General features: G+C 37.5%; 1 protein-coding gene across 1 annotated transcript; it reads right to left on the bottom strand.

The window, feature by feature from the left end:
* Positions 1-993: 993 nt before the first annotated feature.
* On the bottom strand, positions 994-23,933 carry SLC16A9 (solute carrier family 16 member 9). The gene is given in 7 exon segments (XM_072425184.1): positions 994-4,333; positions 5,792-6,688; positions 7,678-7,773; positions 10,368-10,511; positions 16,188-16,407; positions 17,637-17,694; positions 23,734-23,933. Coding segments are annotated over 5 exon segments (1,509 nt in total). The 5' UTR covers positions 16,381-16,407; positions 17,637-17,694; positions 23,734-23,933; the 3' UTR covers positions 994-4,154.
* Positions 23,934-26,225: the final 2,292 nt, after the last annotated feature.

The following is a 26,225-nucleotide window of genomic DNA, read 5'->3' as shown; positions in this document are numbered from 1 at the left end:
TGTAATAATCTCTCAACCTAACCATTGGTGGGTGCTAAATACTCTTCTACATTCATTAAGGTTTTTCATTGATAACCTTTTAGTGTTAGAGGACCCTTGAGGGATGAGAGTTTCCTTGGAGTCCAGTTTTAGCAGGAGGTAATTTAAATCAGTATGGTACATAACCGGACATTGCGAGCATGAAGGGTTATTTGATTAGTGACATAGTAGTCTCAAACATTCCATTAGTGGGAGCTTCTAGATTTAGCAGTGAAGCTGGTTGATTCAGCAAACCTGGAATGGATCTGGTCCAGTATTGAAAACATTTGCTAACAAATAGCAAATGACTTTTAAGAGATCCAATCCATGTTTGCTGGATCACCCAGCTTCACTGCTGAAAGTGTATGCTCTCCAGCCTTGGAGAGCTTTAATAAATCAGGCCCATAGTGTTCAAATTAAAGTGTAACTAAAGTTCGGGCAAGTCATTAGTGCAGAAATGTACAGAGACCCAGGGTTCCTGGCTGGCATGTGCAAGAATGACATAGTTATTTCATCGCAGCACAGACAATCAGGATGGCCAAAAATCACCTGGAAGCGGAAGAATAAAAGAAAGATGGAGGCACATGGCACTGGAACGTGGACAGGCGAGTTGGTGTAGCTTATTTCTGCATAAAAGATTGCGAGGATGTTCAGGTTGTTCAACATAGTTGGTTTGTTGACCTTACCACTTTCAGGGATTATGGATTTATGTACAGAGCCATTTTGGGATTGCAGACTTGTGAACTGTTTAAAATAGTACAATAATCTAATTTTTGCCCCAGTGTGCTTATTGTTACTTTTCACCCTCTATCACATTTCTGTTACCTCTAATAATGTAATCCAAGGAATATAAGCCTCGATGGGATTCCGCTCATTAAAGTCTAGTAAACACTGAAGTGGAAAAAATGCCCATCTTTATGTCCAATATAATCAAATGTTTAATCACATATGACATTTGAAAAAAGACACAAAGTATTACAAAACAAAACTTTATTTTTGGATTGATAACACATTAAAACTTTTGACATATAGAATTCCACTTTGACTTGTCTAGGCCAGCCTAACCTTTTAATGTGAATTCCACCAAAAAATATATATCACGTTCAGGTTGGCACTGGTAGATTATCTGTATACAACCATGTACATGTTTTGGACATTTTTTTTATTTTCTTGCAGCAACTTGTGTGGTCCCTCTTGCAAGAACATAATGAAAGTACCTATATCTTGATTTCCAAATTATTTGCCAATTTTTCACAATGGAAAATCCACCATTGCAAAGTGACTACCCTATTTTGCGTTGTAATAGCTACAGCGGTTGGACAGGTCAAGGAGTCCTCCTGTAAATAACTCATTACAACAATCTCTAACATAATATAAAAAAAAGAAATATGTCATTTAACCTGCCAAAAACAGCACACGATTACCAAATATCAGTTTTATATGTCAAATAATTAAATGCCAAAGACCTGAATGTTTGCTAACAATGCTTTCTCTGCAGGGATTAAAGCCCAGTTATAGCAAAAACAAAAACAACAGTAAAATATTTAAAGTGCATCTGTGCCCAAACTATGGACATTCATGGTTACATATTGCTAACAAGCAGTAAATCAATCTATCCCTGACCTACCTAGCTGCTTTTATTGTTAAGTGATTCATTCTCAAAGATCCTTTAGGATCACATCTCTAATAAAATTTTACTGTCTCTGTTAGAAACTTTACCTATGAATTTCAAGACAGCACCTACAGCTACAGAGGTGAATAAGTTCAACATAAAGTGCATGTACTGCATTTCAGAATATGTAAATAATTGTACTGAATTTCAGAATACGTAAATAATTGAGTATACATAGTCTGGACACGTTTACTTTAAAACTTACTATTTAGATATGTATTTTTTTTTAAACTGGCAAATATTGATGCAGTAGGAATCTTGGCTGTGCATCATACACTGGTCAAAGAATCATAGCTTTAGGATGGAGGTTGAGCCTGTGGCAAAACACTGCAGTCAACCTCAAGTTTGAAATGGCCCTTAAAATGGCCAAACTAATACCCTGTTACAAAGTTGTACCATGTATAGGCAAACACATATTTATTCATTGGTGCAGGAATAACATATATAAAACAAACATAATATGACAAGACATACTAATACACATCACAATTTAAATTAGATAAGGATCAGACACATAAAGGATGTAGTAGTGCATAGTACGTGCAGTCTCCATAACAGACCTGGACTAAAGGCAGTTTAGGGAGAGGGGTGAACAGAGGTCTTGGCCAAACAATGTTTGACATATTATACTGGGCTGTAATGTCATAATGATTTTATGACATGCTTATCTATGCATACCTACAAAGGTATTTTGCACAATCTTATCTCAATTATTGGACCCTAAAAGACTGATTCATTTATCAGTCTGGACAGGAAGGGTGACCTATACAGATAAGACGGTTGCATAATATTAGTGAGTTGCAAGGGTACAACCCATAGTCAACCAAGTGACTACTATAGGTTCCAAAGACTCCTTGGACAATCTGTGTTTTTTGTTTTTTTTAAAGGTGTTAGGCTATGCACACCCGTGCAATAATTGTCGTTGGAAAGGATCTTTGATGATCCTTTCCAACGACTACACGATGCATGAACGAGTGCTGTACATACACAACCGTTCTGCTCTATGGGGGGGGAAGCGGCACCCCGCTGCGCTCTCTCTTCCTTCACTTTCATTACGATCGTTCATCGTCTGTGGATCCACCAGGATGGTGTTTCGGATGATGGACGACGAGCGCTGTACACATGTAAGATTCTTGTCCGATATCGGCCCTGAGCCGATTAGAGGACAAGATCAATTGCACTTGTTTAACTAGCCTTACATATACAAACACTGTGGGGTTTTTTCACTCAGTTTATTTGCTGGTTGGTCTTGACCATTATTGTGTTATACGTTTATCACTTTTACAGTTATATGTACCAATATAAAACTTATGACAACATAAATGAAAGATAAAGAACAGAGTACATGGCCACCAAGCACAAAGGACTGGTATACTTCCCAGAATAAGATAATTGTATTTTAACAAAGTCCATTGCATTTCCCTCAGGGAATAAAATTACAACCAATGTGTGATAAAACACATGTATGACATACTAATAAAATTCTTTATATACATATATATCACTGATAAGAATTGATAAAAATCCACTAAGTCTATTTAGGCTTTAAAGAATACAATTGTATATAAAAGAAGATCACATCTCAGAGATGTCTAATATAACCAAAGTCTTACTTAAGGGGATCTATTATTAAAACACTGAATCTGACATTCATTGAAACAATCCATTATGGAAAGTTCTCTCTTTCAAATGGCAGTAATTGATTTTCCACCAGGGAATGTATAAATGCACCCGAAGGTCCTCATGCTTTATCTGTTTTTCCTTTTTTTCAGGCTGACCCAGACTTTCTTGGGAGCTTAAAAAAATTGGTCCAAAATGACAAACAAAACTTTGATACAACCTACGTTAATGCTATTTTTTCATTGATAAAATATTTTGACTATATTACAAACTATAAAAAATATTTTCTGTATTTTATCTATGAAGGGTCAGGATTGGATATAAAATAATGCAACTGGTTAAAAAACTACACATTTCCTGAGAAGATGAAAACTGTATTGCAGGTGAGACTGGTTTTAAAACGAAAATAACTTGGGTGGGGGTGGAACTGGAAAAATGCCTGTGGCCCCTATCTTCTCCAGGGTCACAACTAACAAAATTGTATAGGGTTCAAGGAGTGGACTGCTGTGCACTTGGGGCTCCTGCTTTATGTTTGCCCTGGGCCCAATTTTGTGCAAAGCCATCGCAGATTGCAGACTCAGCATGTCACAGCTGGAAAGTTGCAGTGTAAGTTAAAAAACATAATAGCAAACCCTGTCTGCATCTTGATGCATAAGCAGGTGGACTACGGTGGCATTTACCCAGCATATGCAGCAGGATCTGTACTTTAAAAGGGAGCATGGACTCAGGAAGAAACGGCTTGTCCAAGAACACAGGCTTTTCATTTTATGGGGTAATACTAGCACTAAGACCAGGAGTGTATCCATTAAAAATGTATACAACTATACAACATTGTCTCAATCTCTCAGACACTTGCAGCTACTTTATAGGAGTAACTCTTTGAAAACTGCTCAGACTTCTTTGGTCCACAGTTCTTCCAAAATGGTAGCGCCACAACCAACAAGGCAAGTCCTCCTATAAGAACACAAATGCCGCAGAAGTAAAAGGCAATGTCATATGACCCCGTCCAGTCGAAGAACCACCCTAGAAAATAAAAAGCAATATTAGATTTTGCTTGTACACAAACTATAACCCAGAATAAAACAGAAGAACAACGTAACCACTTCACAGTATTAGGCGACAGACTCCAGCTGTTATTATAACATTAGCATTTCATCGTCAAACTTTTCTTAACTGTCTATATTGTGTATGTGAATGTACTGTAGACAACTCCATTTATACATTAACAAAAATTATTATAGATGGATACTATCTCACTTTAGGCCTATAATTGACTCTATGCAATATGTGGGTTATCAGTCACTACAGCTCAGTCCCTAATCACTTTGAAATACATTACACCATACTCTGATTGTAGTGTCTGACAAATATTCAAAGAACCCTTTGTTTTAAGTTGTTCCCCACAACTTTAAAGCATGCCTAACTTTGTTTCATTGCAATAGATTTACTGCACAGTTGTACCCTTAGATGCACAGCATTTCTCCTGTTTTTTTTCCCTGCTGGGTTCCCTGCATGTTATACATTACAAACTACTGACCGCTGTGTGATATTGTGGGAAATATTAAGTCCTGATTTTCCCTTTAAATATAACAAATGGTCTGCCTTTAAATGTCTTTCTTGGAAATTGTCTCTCTAACAGACCAGGGTCATACATTTCCCCTCTATAAGATAGTTCTTGATGTGACAAGCAGCATCCTCCAGACCCTTTAGTTTTTACCACACCCATTGTAAAAGTTGGAGTTTTGTGTCTCCAGGGGTCATAAATGATGTTACATACTACCGATTCATGAATTCTGTAGGTTACATATTACTGACCCATAAATTCCGTACGTTATATACTTTTGACCCACCCCTGCACTCTGTACCTATTCTAGACCCCTGCACTGAATATTTTACATACTTCTTACCCATCCACTCTGTATATTACATACCTCTGACTCCTGCACTTTGTATATCATATACTCCTGACTACTTTACTTTCTATATTACACACTTTTGACTCCTGCATGCTGTACATTATATAACTCATAGAAACCCTGGACTACTAGCTTTTTGTTTTCTCAGTGCAAAAAATCATCCTGAACTGAGGTTTATGTGCATCTCTGAAACTGATGATTGTGGCACAATAATGAAAGGCCACCAGGACAAATAAAGTGGAAGGATTTCATCAGTGGGGACTAAGCATCCAAAAACATCTTGACACCACTTTATACAGGTGACAGGGATTGGTGCAATGCCCTGAGTTCCCAAAAATGAAATGTAAGTTCTACATAAGTGGAAGCCTTCTTTTTCATGACATACTCTAAATATATCTCCACAGTATCTTCTAAAATACACAAGAATTATCATTTTGTTTACAGATCTGGTTAGTTTTTTTCTAAGCAATCTTCTTCAAAAGTAAAGGATAACTCCTGAATAACTGTACTACTATGAAAGCACTTCAGTGAATATTTAACAATAATAGTAACTGTAATATCTTACCCACTATAGGAGGTCCAAGGCAATTCCCAACACCAGCAAAAAACATCAGTATTCCATAGGCATGAGTGAGTTTATCCAAGCCAACAGTGTTTGTTGTTACGTAAGGAAATATTGACCAATTGCCAGTGAAAAATCCAACTGTGCCAGCAATAATTGCCAGGGTTGCATATGTCTTGGCAAAAGGGACTGCCGCTACTGCCAATCCTGTTGCAATTAAAGTAAAGACATAGAGATACAAAGTATTCATCCACTTGCAATCAGCAAGAATGCCTAAGATGAGTTTCCCAGTGGCCATCATGACACCAAGGATGAACACTAGGGGCACTACCATTTCTTCTTTACTAATATTGGCACTTTTGGCTACATCTTCCAAAAGAAATCCAGGAGGAAACCCCCCTATATCAAACAGCAGAATGTTTACGAACAGAGCAGCAAACACTTTGTTTCTGAATAAGTCTACAGTCCCCTCCCAGTAATCCAGGTAGCTGTGGCACTTGTTTTTAATGAACTGTTTGCAGTTTTGTTTCTCTGGAGCTCCGTGGCTGATGTTGTCTTTTTCTATCTCAGGCAGGGTTGCAGCTTTATTTTTACTAGTCTTATCATCAACTGACTTACAGTTTCCATTTATTTTTAGGCTTTTTTCCTTTTCAAGCATACCCAGATGTTCCTCAGCATTGAGTTCTTTTTAATGGTAAATGAGGTAGGTATCAGTAGGTTTCTCTACAACTGCTTTTTCTTCTCTGTTGCTTGATACTTCTGGTAAAGGTCTCATCAAAATGCCACATGCCAATATATTCAATGACAGAGCCCCAATAATCAGCAAACACCCATCTACTCCATAGATAGATATCAACTCTTTCTGCATACTTGCATATATAAAGGTGCCTACGCTAGAACCTGTAAAACATAAATACAAATATTTATGTACAAATAATGTTTCCCCCCCTAACCTTTAAAGGTCAGCTTTAAATAACAATTAGGTTTTTTTTTCATCTTGAAGTCCTTGATACACATGTATGTGTGTTTGTATATGTGTGTATACCAGTTTTACCTTTAAGTGCAAGCAGAATGACCAAAGGAAAATTCACCAGTAACCATGCATGCTTAGTATTATAAATCATAGTTCCATTCTTCAATCCCTTAAATAGAGTGAAGTATGTAAAGCTAAACTCCAGTCTTTCAGGGCTGTACAGGCAACTCTTCTGCACTGAGTTTGCCTACTCATCTTTCCTCTATACCAAGAGTATATTATACTTTGCATCATTATTCTGAATCATGACCATGCAACAAACAAAAACGGTTAAAGTTTAGAACACTTTATCTTTGCATTTGATCCACATTAGTGACTAAGAGGGTATTGAAGCAAAGGGATCAGAGTGACAGTCTATTAGTAAAGAGTGGCACCTACATGATATGAATTGAATGTAAAAGCTTTATGTAAAACAAAACCCCACCTAAGGCCTCCTCCTCTATTATTCGAAGGCTTAGGTGTAGGACAGCCAGACAACCAGTAATGTCAGAAGGAGAGGTTAGCAAAAACAACCTATATTTATCCCTCATAGTTATCCCTCATGACAGGTTAGCTTCAGTTACTTGGAATATAATCATGAGGTGCACATGAACTGCACGTATCCCAATTACTGAAAAGAAACCTGTCATTAGAGATATATATACAGTACAGTAGGTTGCCTTTGCTGACTTTTCTTTCTGGGAAGGAAAAGCTACCAACTCTTTCTCCTGTTAACTTGTATAAGTATATATGTGTGCCAGTATAATCTTATAAATTCTGTATGTGTATGAGAGACAGGAGAAAGATAATTTGCATTCAGTTTGAACACTGTTCCATCTACTGTATGTTTCTTGAACTGGCAGCAGATTTGTCCTACCTGTTGATACAATTCCGAGTGCAAGTCCTCTTCGTTTTTCAAAATACTGACAGGTTGCCGTCACTGTAGCCGTGTACAATAAGCCGCATCCAAAACCTAAAAAAAAAAAATGTACATTGTTAGGACTTATTGTATATTTATATTTACTGTTAGTTAATTAAATTTATGGTTCCAATATTAAGATAAAACCAGCAGATTCAATAATTTTTCTATTTTTATCATTTCAAAAAAAATGTATAATGTGGTGCTAATAATACCAATACCAGGAGCGGTAACAGAAGCCTTTTGAGTGGTTATAGACAAGTTATAGTGGTTATAGATAGGAATAATGGGTGGAAAGACATCTGCATATCCAAACCATCACAGGGACGCATTGTTGTATCACATGTAATTTGCTTTGTAAGAAGCATTTGTGCAATTTAACGCCTTCCTTCTTCATTGAAAAAGAGATGTATTGGCATCCTTTTGCAGATTTGAACATTTCCAAATGTAAGAATAAGCACTTAGCATGGAAACCCTAACAGACTGACCCCCACTTAATCATTGCTTTGTCCTTCATATCAAGTTAGATGTTTTTATGAATACCCTAAGCCAAATAATAAAACACAACCATGCTTTATCCAGCTGTTTTTAGGAACATGGAAAGTACTTGGTGGTCTCCAACCATGCAAAGTTGCTAGAAAGTAGGGATTTTTGTCATGCCAAAAAAAAAAAACCTTTTACTAACAAATTTTATTTTCATTATACATACTACAGAGCATACACCTGTGCAGTGTACAACACTTCCTGCTTATTTCTGTGCAGAATGACAGGGACAATGTAACTTTTGTGTACACATGCAGGAGTTACATCATCTGTGACTTCCCAATGTTCCAAGGGATGTCTGGGAATCCCAAAGTTGCTGCAGTAAAGGGCATAATGATAAGTTAGTGCTATACATATTTGCACATTATGGCAAATGACCACACTCCAGTTTAGTTCTATATCTCGCTCACCTATGTTTTGCAACAAAGAGCCACTGTTCTGTGCCTGTTTACTGTTCATGCAGAATGAACAGGACACAGCAAAACAGTGAGTTTGGAACATGATGGTTTCTGTTTGTACTTAATAAACCGATATAACAGAGTGCTTTCACTCTTCTATTAAACAGACTAAGATGTAGCAAATAATTGAAGATGCTGGAGTTTACATATTCTTTATACTTTATTTACCATGCAATAAACACAGCTGCAGCTAAATGTAAATGTGTTTAGCCATGGGAAACATAAATGAACTCTGACTCTCACATCCTCCTTGACTATTACTAGCAAATTTTTATTTGCTGAATCAGTACTGGCAGACAGCCAATGGATGTATGCTGACTGCACTGTATGTACCACAGTGTCACTTCTGTAAACACACTTTATAACAGTTAAAGTGCAGAGTATAGAAGCAACTGTGTTCAAAGGTTTTCTGTTTATAACATTAGCAATGTGAAATATTCACAACAGACACAAAGAAGATAACATACACGTGCTTAACAGTCCCATCATCATACAGCCACAAAAATAGGGACGATAAGAAACACATATGAACGGGCTGCTTAAAGTGTACCTAAATTCAGAATATTTACTTTACATAAAAGGGTACACAACCATTTTATTTAAAACAAAATTGTTGTTTTGTGTCTTTTTTAGGTGCAGCCTAGGCGGATCAAGAATGAAAAGGTGCAGAGCCTCCAGGGATACCTACATCACGCATCCCGGGAGGCTCTTGGCTGCTCCTTCTGCACATGCCTGAGCATTTGGGGCATGCGCAGAAGAAGCCCTTCCATTAATAGAAAAAAAATGACAATCTCACGCATGCACAGTGAGAGCGACAAGTTTTTCCCAATCTACGTCACCCGATCTCGCGTGTGGGCAGTGGAGATTGGGTGAAGCAGGAAGAAGTACGAGGAAGAAGAGAGGAGAAGATGTCGGTGCCTGGAAGACAGATAACGGGACGATACAGGACCCCATGGAAGAAACCTCCTGACGGATAGAGTGATCTGTGGGATTGAAGGTAAGTTTGATTTTTTTTGGGGTTTACTTCCGTTTTAAACAAAACAGTATCATATAACATGGTGTCTTCAATAGGGCTGTAAATAAGCTAAACCATGTTGATGCACAATTGGAGATCCACAATAAACACGTTGGTATGGGACACACAAGCCTTGTCCCGTGTAGATTTTTTTCAGGTCTGTGCAGTAATCAAGCATTAAAAAAAAAAACTCCTGCAATTTGCTTCTATGAAGGAGCTTCATGTATTACAAATCAGTCAATAATGAGGACCTGCTTTATGTAATACAGACCAGTCACTGCTGCTCTTCCCTTCTTGCAGAGTGTCTGGTCTTGCACCCTTTACTCCCTGTAGTTTTCTGCAGTAAGCCTGTAAGGTGAGGACCTGCTTGACCCCTCTGAAAACTTTTCTCTACAGCCTGGGGATAATGTCACAACCAGATTTACAAAACCCAGTATTTAATAGTATTACAAAATACCTATAAGTCATATTCATATACACAAAACTTGGGCTGTTCCATATGACCCAGACATAAAGAACAGATAATATAACTGAATAATGTATTTGGTGTTCTCCGTTTAACATGTAATACATTAATAATCTTTTCTGGAGCATACAGTAAATGTATTTTGTTCCATAAACGTGTTACTTACCAACCATGAATCCATATGAGAAATAAAGGAAGTAAATATTTGGAGCAAAGCTACTCAATATCAGGCCCCCGCCTATCAGAAAACCACTGAAAATGGCAACTGGTCGAGCACCAAAGGAAGAAACACATGCACTACACAGAGGACCTGCAAAGGAAAGAAAATTACACTTTATAATAGTTATTTAATTTATTGCTGTATTCATTCCGATTATCTGTCTCAGCTGGGGTGGGTCAATTACTGTTCTCAGACAAACAATGGGGTAAGACAAAGGAAACTTAAAACCTTGAAGCTTCATTTGATGAATTTCATGTCCCTTCCTGCCCTGTGAGTGGCCTTTAATGCAGGATATTATATCCAGTCATAGCATCTAGATAATTATTCTGAATACAATTATACTTACGCTTGCACGTAAGATACATGTACAGATACGTATGTTAAATACCTCATGTTTTTTATAATTTTATTTTAGAATGGCACAGGGCAAGTGGTGAGACTTGCTCAATTCTGATTGGAGCAGTTTTTGGCATCAATGCTGCTCCTGTGCCCAGGGCACCTTTAATGTCTATAGATTACAGGCGGAATGTAATGCTTTATGGGAGATAAAAAAAAACACATAGATGGTAATAAAGAGAATTGCTGCTATGGTGCTGTTAAGCCATGTGTACTCCGGAATTCTGCTCAGGCCAGACTTAAGTCTCATGACAAGGAGGTACATATATATTACCTTTTAAATAAAACCACACTCATCTTTTAAAATATACCTATAGTTACCTTGAAAGTAGTAACTGCATGTGGGCATAATTGGAACTAAAGAAGAAGGAGCTTTAGATTTATTCACATGGATCCTTGGGAGTCCCATAACCCAGAACACTCAGTTACACAAATACAAACCAACCTTCACAAGAGGTCATATCACTATTGTAAACATCATTGTAGATGATCAGGAAATATAAATGCTAGGAAATTAGCTTTTGAAGCTGATAAAAATCTACCACATTTGGGAAGTTGGAGGATAACTATGTTGGCTTTTTTTAGCCAGAGATTAGAGTGGCGGTAAGAGTGTTTGCTGAACACACAGTTGTGCGTGTTGACAGGATATAAGCATGTGTGCCTATGTACCATGGAACATTCATTCACCTCCACATTCATCTTAAAATTCCCATTAGTCACTTTATAGATTTTGTAAACAGAACCTAATGGAAACCTCCTGAAATGAGAAGTCAGCAATTTATATGCCTATTAACCTGGGGCCAGCTGTTCACCTTGTAGCGCTAATACCTCTCATTATCATTAGCTACAACTAGACCAACACATTAAGTTCAAGGAAGGAACAACAGGCCATCTCAATATCTCTGACCTCTTAGTAAACAAGAGTTCTGCTGACAAGCTATTCATGGAGAAAACAATACTCAGAAAATCTGTCATGTGTTTCAATGCAAATAGTAACTAAGAAACCAATACCATGGGTTCATAGTAAAACACAAGGAAATGTGCAGTCAGCAGATTCACCTTCCATACACTTTGCTGTTTTCTGAGGCTGCAAAAACATCCTTGTTCTGTAATCAGACACTCGGAAGCATTTAAACATTCACTGTCTATTACAGAACATGAATCTAATGAATTAGGTTTTGTACATTTTTGGACAGGTGCTATATAAACTGAATATCTTCTAACAATGTAGCTACAAAACATTCTCCAACCCATCTGGTTTTATGTTAAATGGAATGCAATTAAACAAGCTGGGTATACAATGATACTATTTCAGTTCTATTGTTTATATTACAGCTTCTCCAATACTTATGCTTATTTCCCCTGCTATTTTTATAGTAGTAGGTTTCCAAATGTTGACATTGCATACAGCACATGTTCTCTTGCTCTGTCTGGCACTAATCCCAATGCCAATGTTTGTTCTTCACTCTATGCTGGATAGGTTACATTATGTACATAATACACTTTAGGTGAAAAAGAACCAGTTACCCAAGCATTGTTCAAGAAATATCTTTACACAGGATATTTAATTATCCAATTAAATAGTGGATGGAGCAAGCCCCAAAGTGCAGTACTCACAGCAACCACTCACAATCTCCTACCGGTTTAGCTTCCCTAAAGTATATTTTGTTTGATTGGTTGCTATAGCATTGCTCTTTGGGCTTTGCATCTTGCAATGTTAATTCAGTAAAAGTGTAATACAAATTAAGACCAATGCATCAATGTGTATTGGATTTTACCAACAGGGCTGCAAACATTATTATAATGTTATCCTCTATCAAATATGCATGGGCAATACCACAGGTTTGTTTTAAAGGAAATGGTTAGCAGCTCTTCATAAAATATAAAATATTAATATTTTAGGTCTCTAGGATGACACCAGGGCCTTTTTATGTAAAGTGGTTTATAAATGTCAATAGATTAAGCTGAAATTTATGCTAAAGTAAATAAGTCAAAGCAGTGACTTATCCTTCTTATTCCTAGTGTTTAAAGATAGTTCAATTATAAGAGCATACAAATTCAGAATAAAATCTTTATTATTTATCTTTTTTTACCTGGACATGAAAAGTGGTATTAGTTACATTATACCTCACTATACTGCACAACATTGCAACTAATGCATTAGGAACATCAGATATTACATGAAAATTCTGATGTTCTCAAGGTGAAAGATGGGGTCAGCTTTACAATGGACATAAGCAGTGTGGTCTAATGAAGAAATAAAATCTAAAAAGCCACTATAGAATCTAAATAACTTATTATCGGGAATGCAACAGAAATACTGACATTCAATTACAAAAGGTAGGAAAAAAATCAATACAAAGGTATATTGAAACCTTGAGATAAATGTGAGGCCCATGGATGATTTAACCCACTATTATTATTGATTTGTTTGGACTGACTTTTCAATATCTAAAAGTGAAAGGGAGGAACCATGTTTTAGCCTTTCCTTTTAAATGCTCCTCTAGATCTTAAATAATAAACTCAAGACTTGATTGAAGCTGGCTGGATCTTTTCTTTTCTTTCCTAATTTATATACAGTATAACCCTAAAAGAAGTCCATTACGGTACTTTAGATAGTGTGTCCTGTACTGAACTTACAAACTCTTTTATTTATATGACTTGCTACTAATTATTCAGATAAAAACTAAAAATATTTAATATAAAGATTTCCATAAGCCTAACACAATATTACAATAATGCTTTCTGTAATTCCTCTTTATTAAGGATCTCAGAGTGTTTGAGTATAACCCTTTATTTTCACTGATGCATACAAAGGACTCTTTGTATAAAATAAACAGCCTCTCTGCAAAAGCTACCCTGTACTTCCTGGGAACTGAAGATATTAGTCTCTCGAAGCAAACACAAGGGAACACTGGTGTGACATTAAATGTGTGCATCAGATTTAAAACAGATAAATGTGCCACTGACATAATTCTATATAATATTAAAAACAACCCTGCATGGCATTTGGTAGCTTTTCTGACTTGTGTCAAGAATCTTGCAAGTTACTTGTGTATATATATGTCTACAGAACTGCATGGTTGAGGTTACTCTTCCTAGCTGAGATGTGACATGTGTAAACATTTACAATGTTTGAACAGTGGCTGTCTAGCTTCCATCAGCATTACAGGTACAGATTATATATATATATATATATATATATAAAAAGAAATATATAGAAATAAACCTTGTTGGGGGTGGCCAGCACCCGCCATAATGCTCCATTATGCTTAATATGACTCACTTACTTCTGGTTCTGTTCTGATCCAGTGATGTGGACTTTCCTTGAGTTTAGAAACTTTACAAACCCTTACAACTTTTCATCTTTAAAATTAAGTGAATTTAGTTAGAGCTATGCCCTACACCACCCAGCTATTTCATTTACCCATTGGAGCTATGCCCTACACCACTCAAGCTACTTAATTTACCCATTGGAGCTACGCCCTAAACGGCCCAGCTATTTCATTTACCCAGTGGGGCTATTCCCTACACAGCCCAACTACTTCATTTACCCATTGGAGCTATGCCCTACATCACCCAGCTATTTCATTTACCCATTGGAGCTTTGCCCTACACCACCCAAGCTACTTTATTTAGCCTCTGGAACTATGACCTACAAAACCCAGCTACTTAATTTACCCATTAGAGCTATGCCCTACACCGCCCAGCTACTTCAGTTACCCATTGGAGCTATGCCCTACAGCCCCCAGCTACTTCATCTACCCATTGAAACAATGCCCTAAACCAACCATCCACTTCACTTACCCATTGGAGCTATGCCCTACACCAACCATCTACTTCACTTACTCATTGGAGCTATGCCCTACACTAACTAGCTACAGGACTTTATGTAAACTTCAAGTCACAAGCTTAAACATACACAGAATTTTAAGGACTCTCTCTCCAACCTCAAATGACAATTCTGGTTGCCTAAGTAAGACTCATGTAGTAACCCGTGCCACCTGTCTAGATTGGGAGAGTAAGTTCATTTTAAGTAACTCACTTGTGAATATCTAAAAAAAAAGACTATGTTTTTCCTGTTCAAAATTATAAACAACTTTTAAATCCCTACTAATTCCTCAAATCACCCATAATAATCTTGGCAGGGATTTCAACTGAGTAAACAACAGTTCAGAAGCTTAAAGCTTGAGCAGCTAGAATTCTGTAGCAACTGCCTAATGTACTTTCTGGATTTTGCACCATGTCACTAAGAAGTTAAGAATCAGGTAATGGTACCCATCAGCAGTGCTACTCAATAGTCTCTTGCACATGACCTGTAAAGTCACAGGCCACTTTTCTTTGCGGTTTTGCTTAGGGCAGAACTCTAACTTTCTATGGCTGTTTAGTTCAAACCCTATTCTACATCAGTATTTAGTGCAAAACCCCCTCTATATCTGTTTTAGTGTCTGTTTTAGGACAGGATCAATGTGTTCCTTTTTCTCCACGTTTAGGTCATTCTAAAATGTGATACGTGTACCCATGTACTTTAGCAGAAGTTTGAAAACCCTACAAAAACTCCTAAAAAAAATATGGAGATTTTTGCTGAACCTTGATTGTGAAGCCCTGTAATAGAGAATTACATGAGTGATACCTCACAGTCTATTGGGTCTGCTGATGTCCCATCCAACATGGTGGCACCCAGCACCAGTCTTTTTGCTTTTAGATGTCTACACAAAGAGTATTTAAAAGGTGAAGAACAAACCTAAAACATTTTAAATGCACATACAATTTTATGGGATTGTTTTGTTTAAATAAATGATCTGATGACAGGCTCCCCTTCAGACAAAACTAAAAAAAACCAAATCATAGAAAATAAATTATATCTTTTATGTAGACCGGGATTTTCTGAATAAAATTAGTGGCCTGATTACATTGTAAATGCTACAGTAAATAGAAATGGACTCATAAAAAGAACAGCTGTTTCCTGTTCCCATAATTAGAGTGAATGATATTTATAAATAATGAATGAGTTATAAATGTGCAAAACATATCAGGCTCTTCTTTGATTATCTAATTTTCAAGGAAGGATTGTATAATATTCAAAATACTGACACCCCCTCTGAAGGCTGCTTTACAACAGCTTTCTATTTGTGATGTACACAATGACCTGTAATGAATAAAGCCAATTGTTTTCTTGTATCCTTTGTATCCTATTCTTGTATTCCTATCATGACTTTGTAGTGAGATGATAAACATACATTGGATATATATCACCATGTGCACTGTAATATCACTTTATGTATGATGTTAGGTTTAGCTCTAAAAATAACCATATACATATTAATAACTAATCAATGTAATCCATTTAAGAAATAATAAACAACTTACTTGCAAGTAATCCCACACCACCAGCAAGAGACCCAACCCATGCAGTCTTTCCTTTTCCTTCATCGAAGACATCTAACCACTCCACATATAAGACACCAACAGCTAATGGAGAACCATAGCAAAGGAATTGGATGAAGAAAGATGCAGCGACAATGACCCATCCCCATCCTCCATCTGGTGGCTTCTGATACATTGTAAAGAGATGTGGCGATCTAAATTTCTACACAGAAAAGAAGAATTACATTGGTACATTTTTTTGGAATGGACAGAAAATACAATAAAGGAAAAAAATTAAAAGGACATTACAACAGTAAAAGAAATGTAAACCTAATGGTGCAGTGCTGTTTATATGTAAAATAGCAGTGATGGTGATATTAATGGTATAATCTACTAAACATGAACAACTGGAATGTAAACTGGCTCCAGTGATACATCCTTCAAATGTCTATCAAGACATTTTAAATAATTAATTTTAAACTGGTCTTATGGGAAATACAGTTTAGTTTTAGTGTCAAGGAGCACAAGTTAAACCAAAATCAGATAAGCTTTACACCACGAAGGCAAGGAAATAAATTAGGATTTCTTTTATAAGACCTTATTTATTCACTAGTATTTCAGGATAAGATGGGGAACTATTCTTTTTAATTTAAACAGTTGTGGGATGGACTTCAGAGAGTGGTAAAGGTATCTCACGGGGGTTCTTGTGAGATGTGCAGTTCTTGAATTAAACTAAGGATAATTCCAAATTTTAGCATTAACAGCTTATGTCTCGCTATCATGTTGATCAACAACCTCAAAATTTTTTTTGTCACTTGGGCAAAAGCAGATCATGAGTTCCAACTTAACTTTGGATTCGCCAGGGGAATAAATTTTTCAGGTCTTTGAATCAGGAATTTAATAGGGTCATTGAAACAGCATGACTGCCACGTAAGTTGCATACTCAACAAAATTGACCATGTACTTTTCTTTAAAGAAGGTTACTTGGGATAACTTGATTGATAACAAGGATTATGTGACCCTGGCTTGAAAAGAGTAGTCAGCATAACAAAGTAAGAAACATTGGTCTAGCAGAGCCAGCAGTTCTTGTAATAGTAATATCACTGGATTAAAACAAACATTTACTCCTTGTCACCCACACTTTTGTAACATTTTTATTTTACTATACTTTTCCATAAACAGTAAGAAAAACATTTACCATAACGAAAATCCACTAAGAGACATCACCACCTACAGAAGATTCTTTGTTGGTTAGGTAAATCAGATGTTGAAGCATATTCCCTGTAATTTATGAGTTTACAAGAGACAGCAGCCTACAGCCCGTATAACAGATTGAATAGTTGTAACAAACAGCAGTACTTTCTGCTGTGTTTTACCCTAAAACAAAAATCATTTTGTTTTTCAATGTTAACATATTTAAAGGTCACACAAAACATTATTATTGTCACTTACAAATACTGAATTTGATGTTTTTGGCCTTCCTGATGTTTTTAGAGATCATCATTCAGATCTGTTAAAATAGAAGAAGTAAATAAGAAATAAGAAGAACATGTACACACACATTCTTAGCACTGATTTACCAAAACCCAAAATGGGAGGGAAGCCTTGTGCCCACTTAACCTATAAAGTATGCCAAGCAAGAACAGAACATTAATGCTTTATTTAGCAGTTGTAGCGAGTCACAGCTCTATTGCAACCAAGAAAAAAGAGAATACCTTGCTACCAAATACGGATGTGTTTGTGGAGTGTATTAACTTACAAACAGTAGGAGTTTCTTTGGTTTTTGGTGTAAAATCAAGTGGTTAGCCACATCAAGGCACATAGTAAACAGCTGCTATATGCCCAGAAGCAGCAAACATTGACTTTGCAGTTGCAGGGGTGGTGTGGTTCTTTTTCCAGAGGAATGCAAGGAACCACATAGTCAGAAGCAACATGTTACTTCCAGAACTGTGCTGCAACACCACCGCAACTGCAATGCAACCATGTACACAAAGTGGTTCCCAACTGATTCTATTAGGTTGAATAGGCAAGCTAAGCAAAGCTACCCCCCTCCAAAACCTCACCTTTACCAGTTCTTACATAAAAAAGCATTTCAAAACTTTTTCCCCCTAACTCCACCATACATGTCCCTTGCTGGTGCCGCTTTGTGGAGCAACCACTGTTATATACAGGCTGTGATACGTCCTTACATCAGCCAGTTGCCTTGTTGTGATATCATCTCCTCACTATGGATAACTAATATCAAGTGTCCAGATCACCCACACATTAAAAGCAGAAGGCACCTTCCTACTTTTTAGTGAAAAAGAATAAGGACTCAGGACTCTGCACATTATGTGCAGTATGCAAAGTATGAACTCCACCTAATTGTTTACTCTGATTTTACTGGACTCGGAGAACTTTTTACAGTGTGCCTTAGCAGCACAAATTAAGTAAATACAGAGTGATAGCTCCTCGTCGGAGAACAGCATGCAAGCACCCACATATAATATGTGAAACAGCTGTTTGCTGACTTCTGTGTGCACCGAAAAAAAAGGCAGTAGACAAACAGTCCAAGACACAACTTAGAAATAGATCCAGTGTGACTTATAATATGGGAATGAATAATTGTGCATCTGTGGCTAGGTGCCCAGTCTCCTAACTAACCAAACCTAAAAAGTAAATGTTAAGTCAAAGCTTCTCTGAAAAACAATGAAGGAAAGTGGGAAATCAGAGGTCAAGAAAACGATTGTTTGGCCACAAATGGTTAGATCTGTGACCGGAATGCTGGGATGGGGGGATTGCTCTTTATCACTTTTGAACCCTCTGCAAGCTGATACATTTGGGGGAAGGTTTAGGGCAAATTTAGACTTGTGGTTAACTGCAGCTTTCTCCTGCTAACTCTGTGGTTGGGAAGCTTTTTTTGCACACACAGGCGATTGCAGTAGATCATTTGGTGGTTCCTAAAAGTTACACACCACTTATTTTCCTTCTTTGAAAGAAGTATCACATTGCAACTGTAATATGTGCAAATGTATTAACCTGCAGTTTGTTTGCCGCAATGAGTTATGCACCTAGGAACGGCTAACCGTGTAGTCCTCCACTGCAAGTCTGAAAGAAATCTTAATGTTTTCAGGACCTCTACATTGCACAACGATTAAAATTTTTTTTTTTTTTTTTTAGTTTGTTTTTTTTTAAAAGATGCATCACATGTCTAGCAGCTTCTATACTCTGGTAAAAAACTTAGATAGACTTGCCAAGCGTGAGGGATTGGATAAATGCTGAAACAAGTTCTTGCTCCAAACATATACATTATTTGAACATCAATCAAATATGCTGCCAAACAAATATAGGAAAATATTTCTGATGTATCACAGGAGCATGATATGGGTGTGTTGAAGACATTACAGCTGCAAGTTTTCCAGCAAATGTTTTCTGAATACGCTGCTGTCTAACTCAGGTTTCCAGCAGCCTGTCTGAACTTCTCCTCCTGCTCTACTTGGCAGCCCCCTCTAAAACATTTATAGGTTGTGCAGTGTATTTGTAGCATCCGGATTTGTTTTGCTTTGCACAGTTAATACCTAAAGGTGCTACTACAGGACACAAATCTAGGAAATTCAGAATGTGACGTGTCAGAGACCCTTAGCTACATAAAAGCCTTTCTATACTTCGGTAACCAAAGATAAACTTCTGTGATTTGGTGCCTTACTTGTTAGAGACATTCACTGTATTTACACTGTAACCACAGCCCTGGAAGCAAGAAGAAATTATAACGGCTAATTCACATCTGCAGTAAGCTTGCATTGAGTTTACTGCTTCCTCCCATTAGGAACCACTGTATTTTGGGCAGATGCTACATGTTAGAGGTCTGAGTTGAGGGGTTCCCTCAAAAACTAGCACTTTTCGGGCCAGTAAGTACAAATTTTAACAATAAAATATCAAAAACATAACATAAATAAATACAAGGAAAAACATTAACATAAAAAGAACCTAAAAATGTGCAACAAACACTACAAGGTTATCTACACTACAAGGTTACATTGGGTTACCCAATCAAAAGGGTACACCCTGTTGAATTGACGGATAAATCCGTCAATTGTTGATTCACAAATAAATCCACTTCTTCAAGAAAAGAGACAGGGATATCTGGGTTTGTAGCACATGCGGCCCCACCCAAGGTGTGGGAGCAGGCAAGGGCAGCAGCTTTTAGAATGTATGTCAGTTGGTATTGTTTTCAATTATCATTCACAGTTCTCAATAGTATGATCCATATTGTCTATCTTCCTAATTGGTCTCCTTTTTTTAAACATGTTTCCATTCAATATCACCAAGTATTCATAGCCAAAGCTTTACAACTCATGGGTCCTTCCACTTTGAGCTTCAATGTTTCCCTTCCATTATAATAGTCTGCATCCGCCTGCTATCAACATTTTCCTGCAAATGGCATCTCCACATGGGATGGAAGGGAGACATTGAAGTTCAAAGTGAAAGGACCCACAAGGACCCAGATATCCCTGTCTTTTTTCCTGAAGAAGCAGATTTATCTGTCAAACGTGTCGATTCAACAGGGTGTACCCCTTTGATTGGGTAACCAGGACAGGAATTTTCTTGTAGTGTTTGTTGCACATTTTTAGGTTCTTTTCATGTTAATGTTTTTAATGGTATTTAATAAAGTTTTAGAGGGAACCCCTCAGACCTCTATTTTGTATTAGATTAGGGATGTGGCCTTGCAAAAATGAACATGGTGGTTAAATCTAATTGGTAGTGCAGATGCCACATGTAGCATATCCCTGCAGCAGCCACACTGGGAATGAATAAAGGCTACCTTGATCAGTGCTAGTATTGCATACCGCCACCAGCTATCACGTGCGCTGACACTTTTTGAACCAACACTGCCATGCAAGTGCTCAAAACCGGACAGCGTGTGAAATTGTCTGATAAAGAGGCATATGTGAACCTACCCTAAGTCTCTGCAAAATACATCTCCAAAGAAAGCTAATTTGCTAGGAAAAAGAACTTCATTTTAAATGAGGTCCAAATATTAGCAGATACAAAAGTCTAAGCTAAATAATCAAAAAGATTGTGCAATGAGCAAAAAAGGCTACCTTAAGGCAGTGATGGGAAGGTCAAGACACAAAGCCCATATTGTACCTTTCCCCTTGAACTGTAAACTACCTTAGCATCATCGGTTACAGTAATCCTTACTTCGGTTACCAAGGTTTGCACGTAACCTATATAGATTCCATCTTTCACTGATCCTACGCCTAGAAACTAGAATATCATTGGTTCCTTTGTGGTTATTTTTGTACATCTTTGTGTTGTATTACACCATCTCACTAAATACTCCTCTCAGTTTTCCTATATTTGTATAAAAATCCACCAATAAAGACTTTCAACCAAAATTAATCTGTTTTGGGTTGAGGATGTCTAGGTCATCCTGAGTATTTATTCTTATATATCTGTGACCTGCTGCTCCTGGTGCACATCCTGCTGTTTGAAGAAATTAGTGGAAGTTAGCAGTTTACTATATATTTAGTTGTCGACAGTGTTTGTAGGGAGGGGACGATATCACCGAATGAACGTGGCTTTTAAGGTAATTATCACATAGGACTTCCAGTGGTGTCTCCACCCAGCTCATTTAACTATGCCATGTATTGAACATAAAGTTCAAAATACATGCATTAATATTTCAAAATGATGGAAAGCTGAACACTCATTTAAATTCCTGATAGGAACAGCAGTTGAGAACATGTTATATTTTAACATGTTTCTTAGAAGGGGTTTGGAAAGAGTGCAGCAGGGTATCTAGCCTGAACTGATCCCATACTGGATGTGAAATGATGCAACAACACTCTCCAGCGCCTTCCTTCTCACTTATAAGTAACTGACCAAGACAGGACAACTGAGGTAGCTGTTGACTGTTAACAGAGATTTGCTGCAGGCTAGCTAGGACATGACTGCAAGTAACCAGCTATAAACAGCACAAAGCAGGAGAAACAAATCGGACAGACAAGAAACAGTTTTAGCAAGTTAAAAAAAATGAGGAGAATAAAATGTTGCTTATTGTCTGTGCTTGAAATACAAACATCATCTTTAAATTGTATAAATAAATGGCACACCTTCCAATTAATTTATTATTTTTTTATATATCCGCCTTTGAACGGTTGATGAATTTCCCTAACCAGCTAAGATCTCCTATTTATAGTTTAGGAAGACATCCAACCAAACTGAAAACAGAGATACTGCTTCACCTGGAATGACTTTATAGTAAGTACCTAAGGCAGCCTTTCTTGAGCTTTTCTACATCGGGGAAGCCTTGAGATAACTTTCGTGGAACCCCTGCTATAATTACTATGTGCACAGCTCGCAGTATATTAGTGTGGTGGTCAGTGGGAAGAATGTGTACTATATTGTTGGTCTGGAAAAGGCTGCAACCCTTACAAATAGCCAAAAAAATCATTGCTTTCACTTAAACTGACCTGAGAGCCACACATTTCTCATTGCGCAAAGAACCCCTAGCCTCTTCTGGTGGAACTCTGGTTAAGAAACCATGACCTAAGGTACAGTGCAGAACTTTTTGGTGCCTGCAAGCTCAGAAGCAGGGCAAATACAGGTTAGAAGAACGTGTGAAGGGCCTCAGAATGATCTCAGAAGCTTTTCAAATGCTAATAGCACTCCCGACTAAAAACCACATTTTAAATCCCATTCATAAATCTGTGTTGTAGAGATTGTGGTATTTTGATGTTCTTGTCACCTAATTCTGTGATTGAAGGAAAGGCAGGTCTCTCAACTTCCACAAGTCATGGGAAGGGACCATTGTCATAGACATCAATGGTACTCCACTGGAATATCAACAGTATGAAGATCTACAAGAGTTTAAATGACTTTGACCTAATGTTTAGGCTGGACTAAAGTCAAACAGGTAATTTCACCAATGATATATTAAAACTTAGTTTTACCTGCTAATAATTTGTAATTCCCTGCAGCCACTTCTGTGGTTTGGCAACGACTATCAGAGTCAGATCTTAGAACCTATCTTCAGCTACAGTACAACAGGAGGAACCCCCAAAAAACACTTCCAACTGGACCATAGAACAGCGATGAAGATGCAACATGAGATAAGATCATTCTGCTGCTCTCTCCTCCTGTCAGCATTGTGACAGATTCTGATTGGCTCCAAGTGCCCAATCAAACTTTTTGTGTACATGGGATTTAGGTGATATGGAAAAAAATCTGCTACGTTAACCAGATCTTTTCTGGCATAGCTGCATTATTTTGGTGTTTCGTTTTGGTATATAGCTCCCTGTGAGCAATCCTATTGCAGATAGTTTACTAAACACATATTAATTGCAATGCAAATAATAGTAAATCATTGTCTTATAGTCCCGTCATATGTCATATGGAATGTTTGCTTAGAATTTGCTGCAGCACCTGCAATACAATCACGTGTACACGAAAGAACATAACAGTACACCACTAATTGTCCTTTATATAATATTATAATAGTACATATATAGGGTAATACTATAAATCAGTAGAAAATTGGTGTGAATGAATGATTGTGCTGCTTTACCTGAATGCATGTTGCTAGCAGAGGATCTCATTGAGGACTGTATTCAGCTCCCAGCCTGGTGTACAATGACAACCAGCAGAGGATTTCAGTCTGCTCCCTCCTGCTCCACAGGACAGCTCAGTGCAGTCAGTGAAACCAATAGTTTTTTCCCTGTTCTGTATCTCCTATTTATTGCGCCCTCCTCCTCCTTCTCCACCCGCTTTACCTCCTTCCCTTAGCTGACATCAGTCCAGTCTGAACCGGTTCCTGCACAGTGTGGCAGATAATAAGATGGGGAGGGGGTGCTGCCAAGGCATTGACAACCCAGGAGCTCTACTTGTGCTAGAAGTGAGCTCTCTGGATGCTACCTGTGTCTGATAGTGGTCAGTGACAAAGTGGAAGCAGCTGCACAAACCAAAGACCATGGATTAGCTGCATCCTGCTTGTCAATCATTCCATGCTGCTGTGGACATGTTAACCCAGGACTTGGGAAGTCAATAGTCCTTGAAAAATACAACACATGTCCTCTTTCACATCTGCTTTATATCATTTGCCTTGAACAAATGGCCAGTGGAAAGCATGGATGTATCCATTTGCCCCAACATCTTACACTCTTTTACTGGAAATAAAAAACTGATACAAATGTTTAATAGATTTGTATGAGGCTAAGTTCGGAGGAGGGCTTGCCAACCATGCGTTGAACAGTTCCTGGGCAATTACAAGTGCTTAGCATCTCGGAACGCTCACTAGCAATTTTGACTGGTCTTCACTGTAGTCGAAGGTTGTGCAAATAATAGATATACTTGTTATTGTTTTTAAAATCTAAATTTGTATTCAGTTACATAAAAAGTTGGCAATGGAAACTGATTAAACATATATTTTATTTAGTAGAATGAGAGAAATAAAAACATTTCACAATGTTTTAAATATTTTATCTTACTTTTTTTCTTTAATTTAATAGTTACAAATAAATTGTAGGAGATAGTTGGGGTTTGGCTATGCTGGGCAAGCATACAATAGGCATAGGGCAAACGCAGTGTCCATTATTTGCACTGGGCACTGGCAGTAAGGAAATGTAGCAAGTATCCAATCTTCAATTTGTAATCTGTATGTATCATAGCAGGTAGCTAATAGCTCTGCACAACTACTAAGAATTGGGCTCAAAGTATAAGGCTAAATTCACAGCGGTGGTGAGGTTTTCTGTGTGTTTACCGCTTCTTCACGCCTCTGTGACAGCTCCATAGTGAATGAATAGGAATGGCAGTATTAGTACTATTGTACTCTACTGTACAATTCACTGCTGCCAGCTGTCACATGTACAGGTGCTGGTACTTTAATACTCAGTGCTGCCTGTTAGTGTGTAAGCAGCTGGCATCTTGCTGGGCGTCACGCGATATAGAGGCAGGTATGAATCTGCACCTATTCTCTAGAAAAGCCCCTCTGGGGTTGGTGAGGACCTCCAAAAACAGTGGCCACTAGGTGTAAAGCCCCAATCAAGAACTGCTGCCTCTTGGGGAGACAGTAAATGAATGTAGTGTGCCCTAACGAAGTCAAAAGAACCAACCAAATATTATTATTGACAATTTTAACACCTGCCAACTAGCTTTCAATCACAAAACCAATAAAACATATCTGGTTATGTTTATATTCACAAGTAAGGAGATGTTGGTGTACTGCCAAGATTCATCAGAACATTGTTTCAGATGAAAATGGTTAGAACCGCATGAAATTATGGAAGTGACATATAAGATTAGGGAATGTAGTAGTGGCAGAAGAAGCATTCCTAAAATGCATGAGAGAGAACATATTATAGTATGTGATTACCACAAACTGGGCTAGCTGGTAAGCGTCCCAACTATCATGGAAAATCTTTGATAGGGGATATGCATTTCATCCAGGTTCCCTATCATAAGAGCAATGGTACAGAGATCTTCTCATGATGAAATCACTGCAACAGGTTGCAGAAATATTTAAAAGAACTGCAAGTATTCTGAAAAAAAGAAATAGAGATGGTGGGAAATGAATGAGAAGAGGGGGGGGGGGGGCTAGAACAAAGTTCCTAGGAACAAAAGGGGATTAACACAAAAGGTGACCAATTCATGAAAAAGCCAAACTGACAAAGGTCAAATTATTTGAAATCCCTAAGGATCCATTAAAGCATGGGACACCATCTTCATCCTGTGTATAGACATCCTTTAGAGCTAAAAACTTACATACTGAAATGTAAATAGTATTAATGTAGGTAATTATTGTAAGAAACCTCTGGAACAAAAAAAGTGATATAGACACATTTAGGGGAAAGCTGGTAATGCTAATTTTGTAGTTTTCTAATGTCAAGAATGTACTTAGGAAAAAGGGGGGGTGTATAGCGTATCGAACACATTTCCAACTGTGATCATGTTGGCATGTAAAACATGAGAATGTGTTCCAATATACCACACAACCTTCTAGATTCAGGTATACAAAGAATCTCCAAATCTCCAAAAAGTAAAAACATTGCAAGCAGGCAGGCT

This window comes from Pyxicephalus adspersus, chromosome 10 (assembly GCF_032062135.1).
Source record: "Pyxicephalus adspersus chromosome 10, UCB_Pads_2.0, whole genome shotgun sequence".
Classification (NCBI taxonomy): Eukaryota; Metazoa; Chordata; class Amphibia; order Anura; family Pyxicephalidae; genus Pyxicephalus; species Pyxicephalus adspersus.
This window is presented reverse-complemented; position numbering and strand designations above follow the sequence as displayed.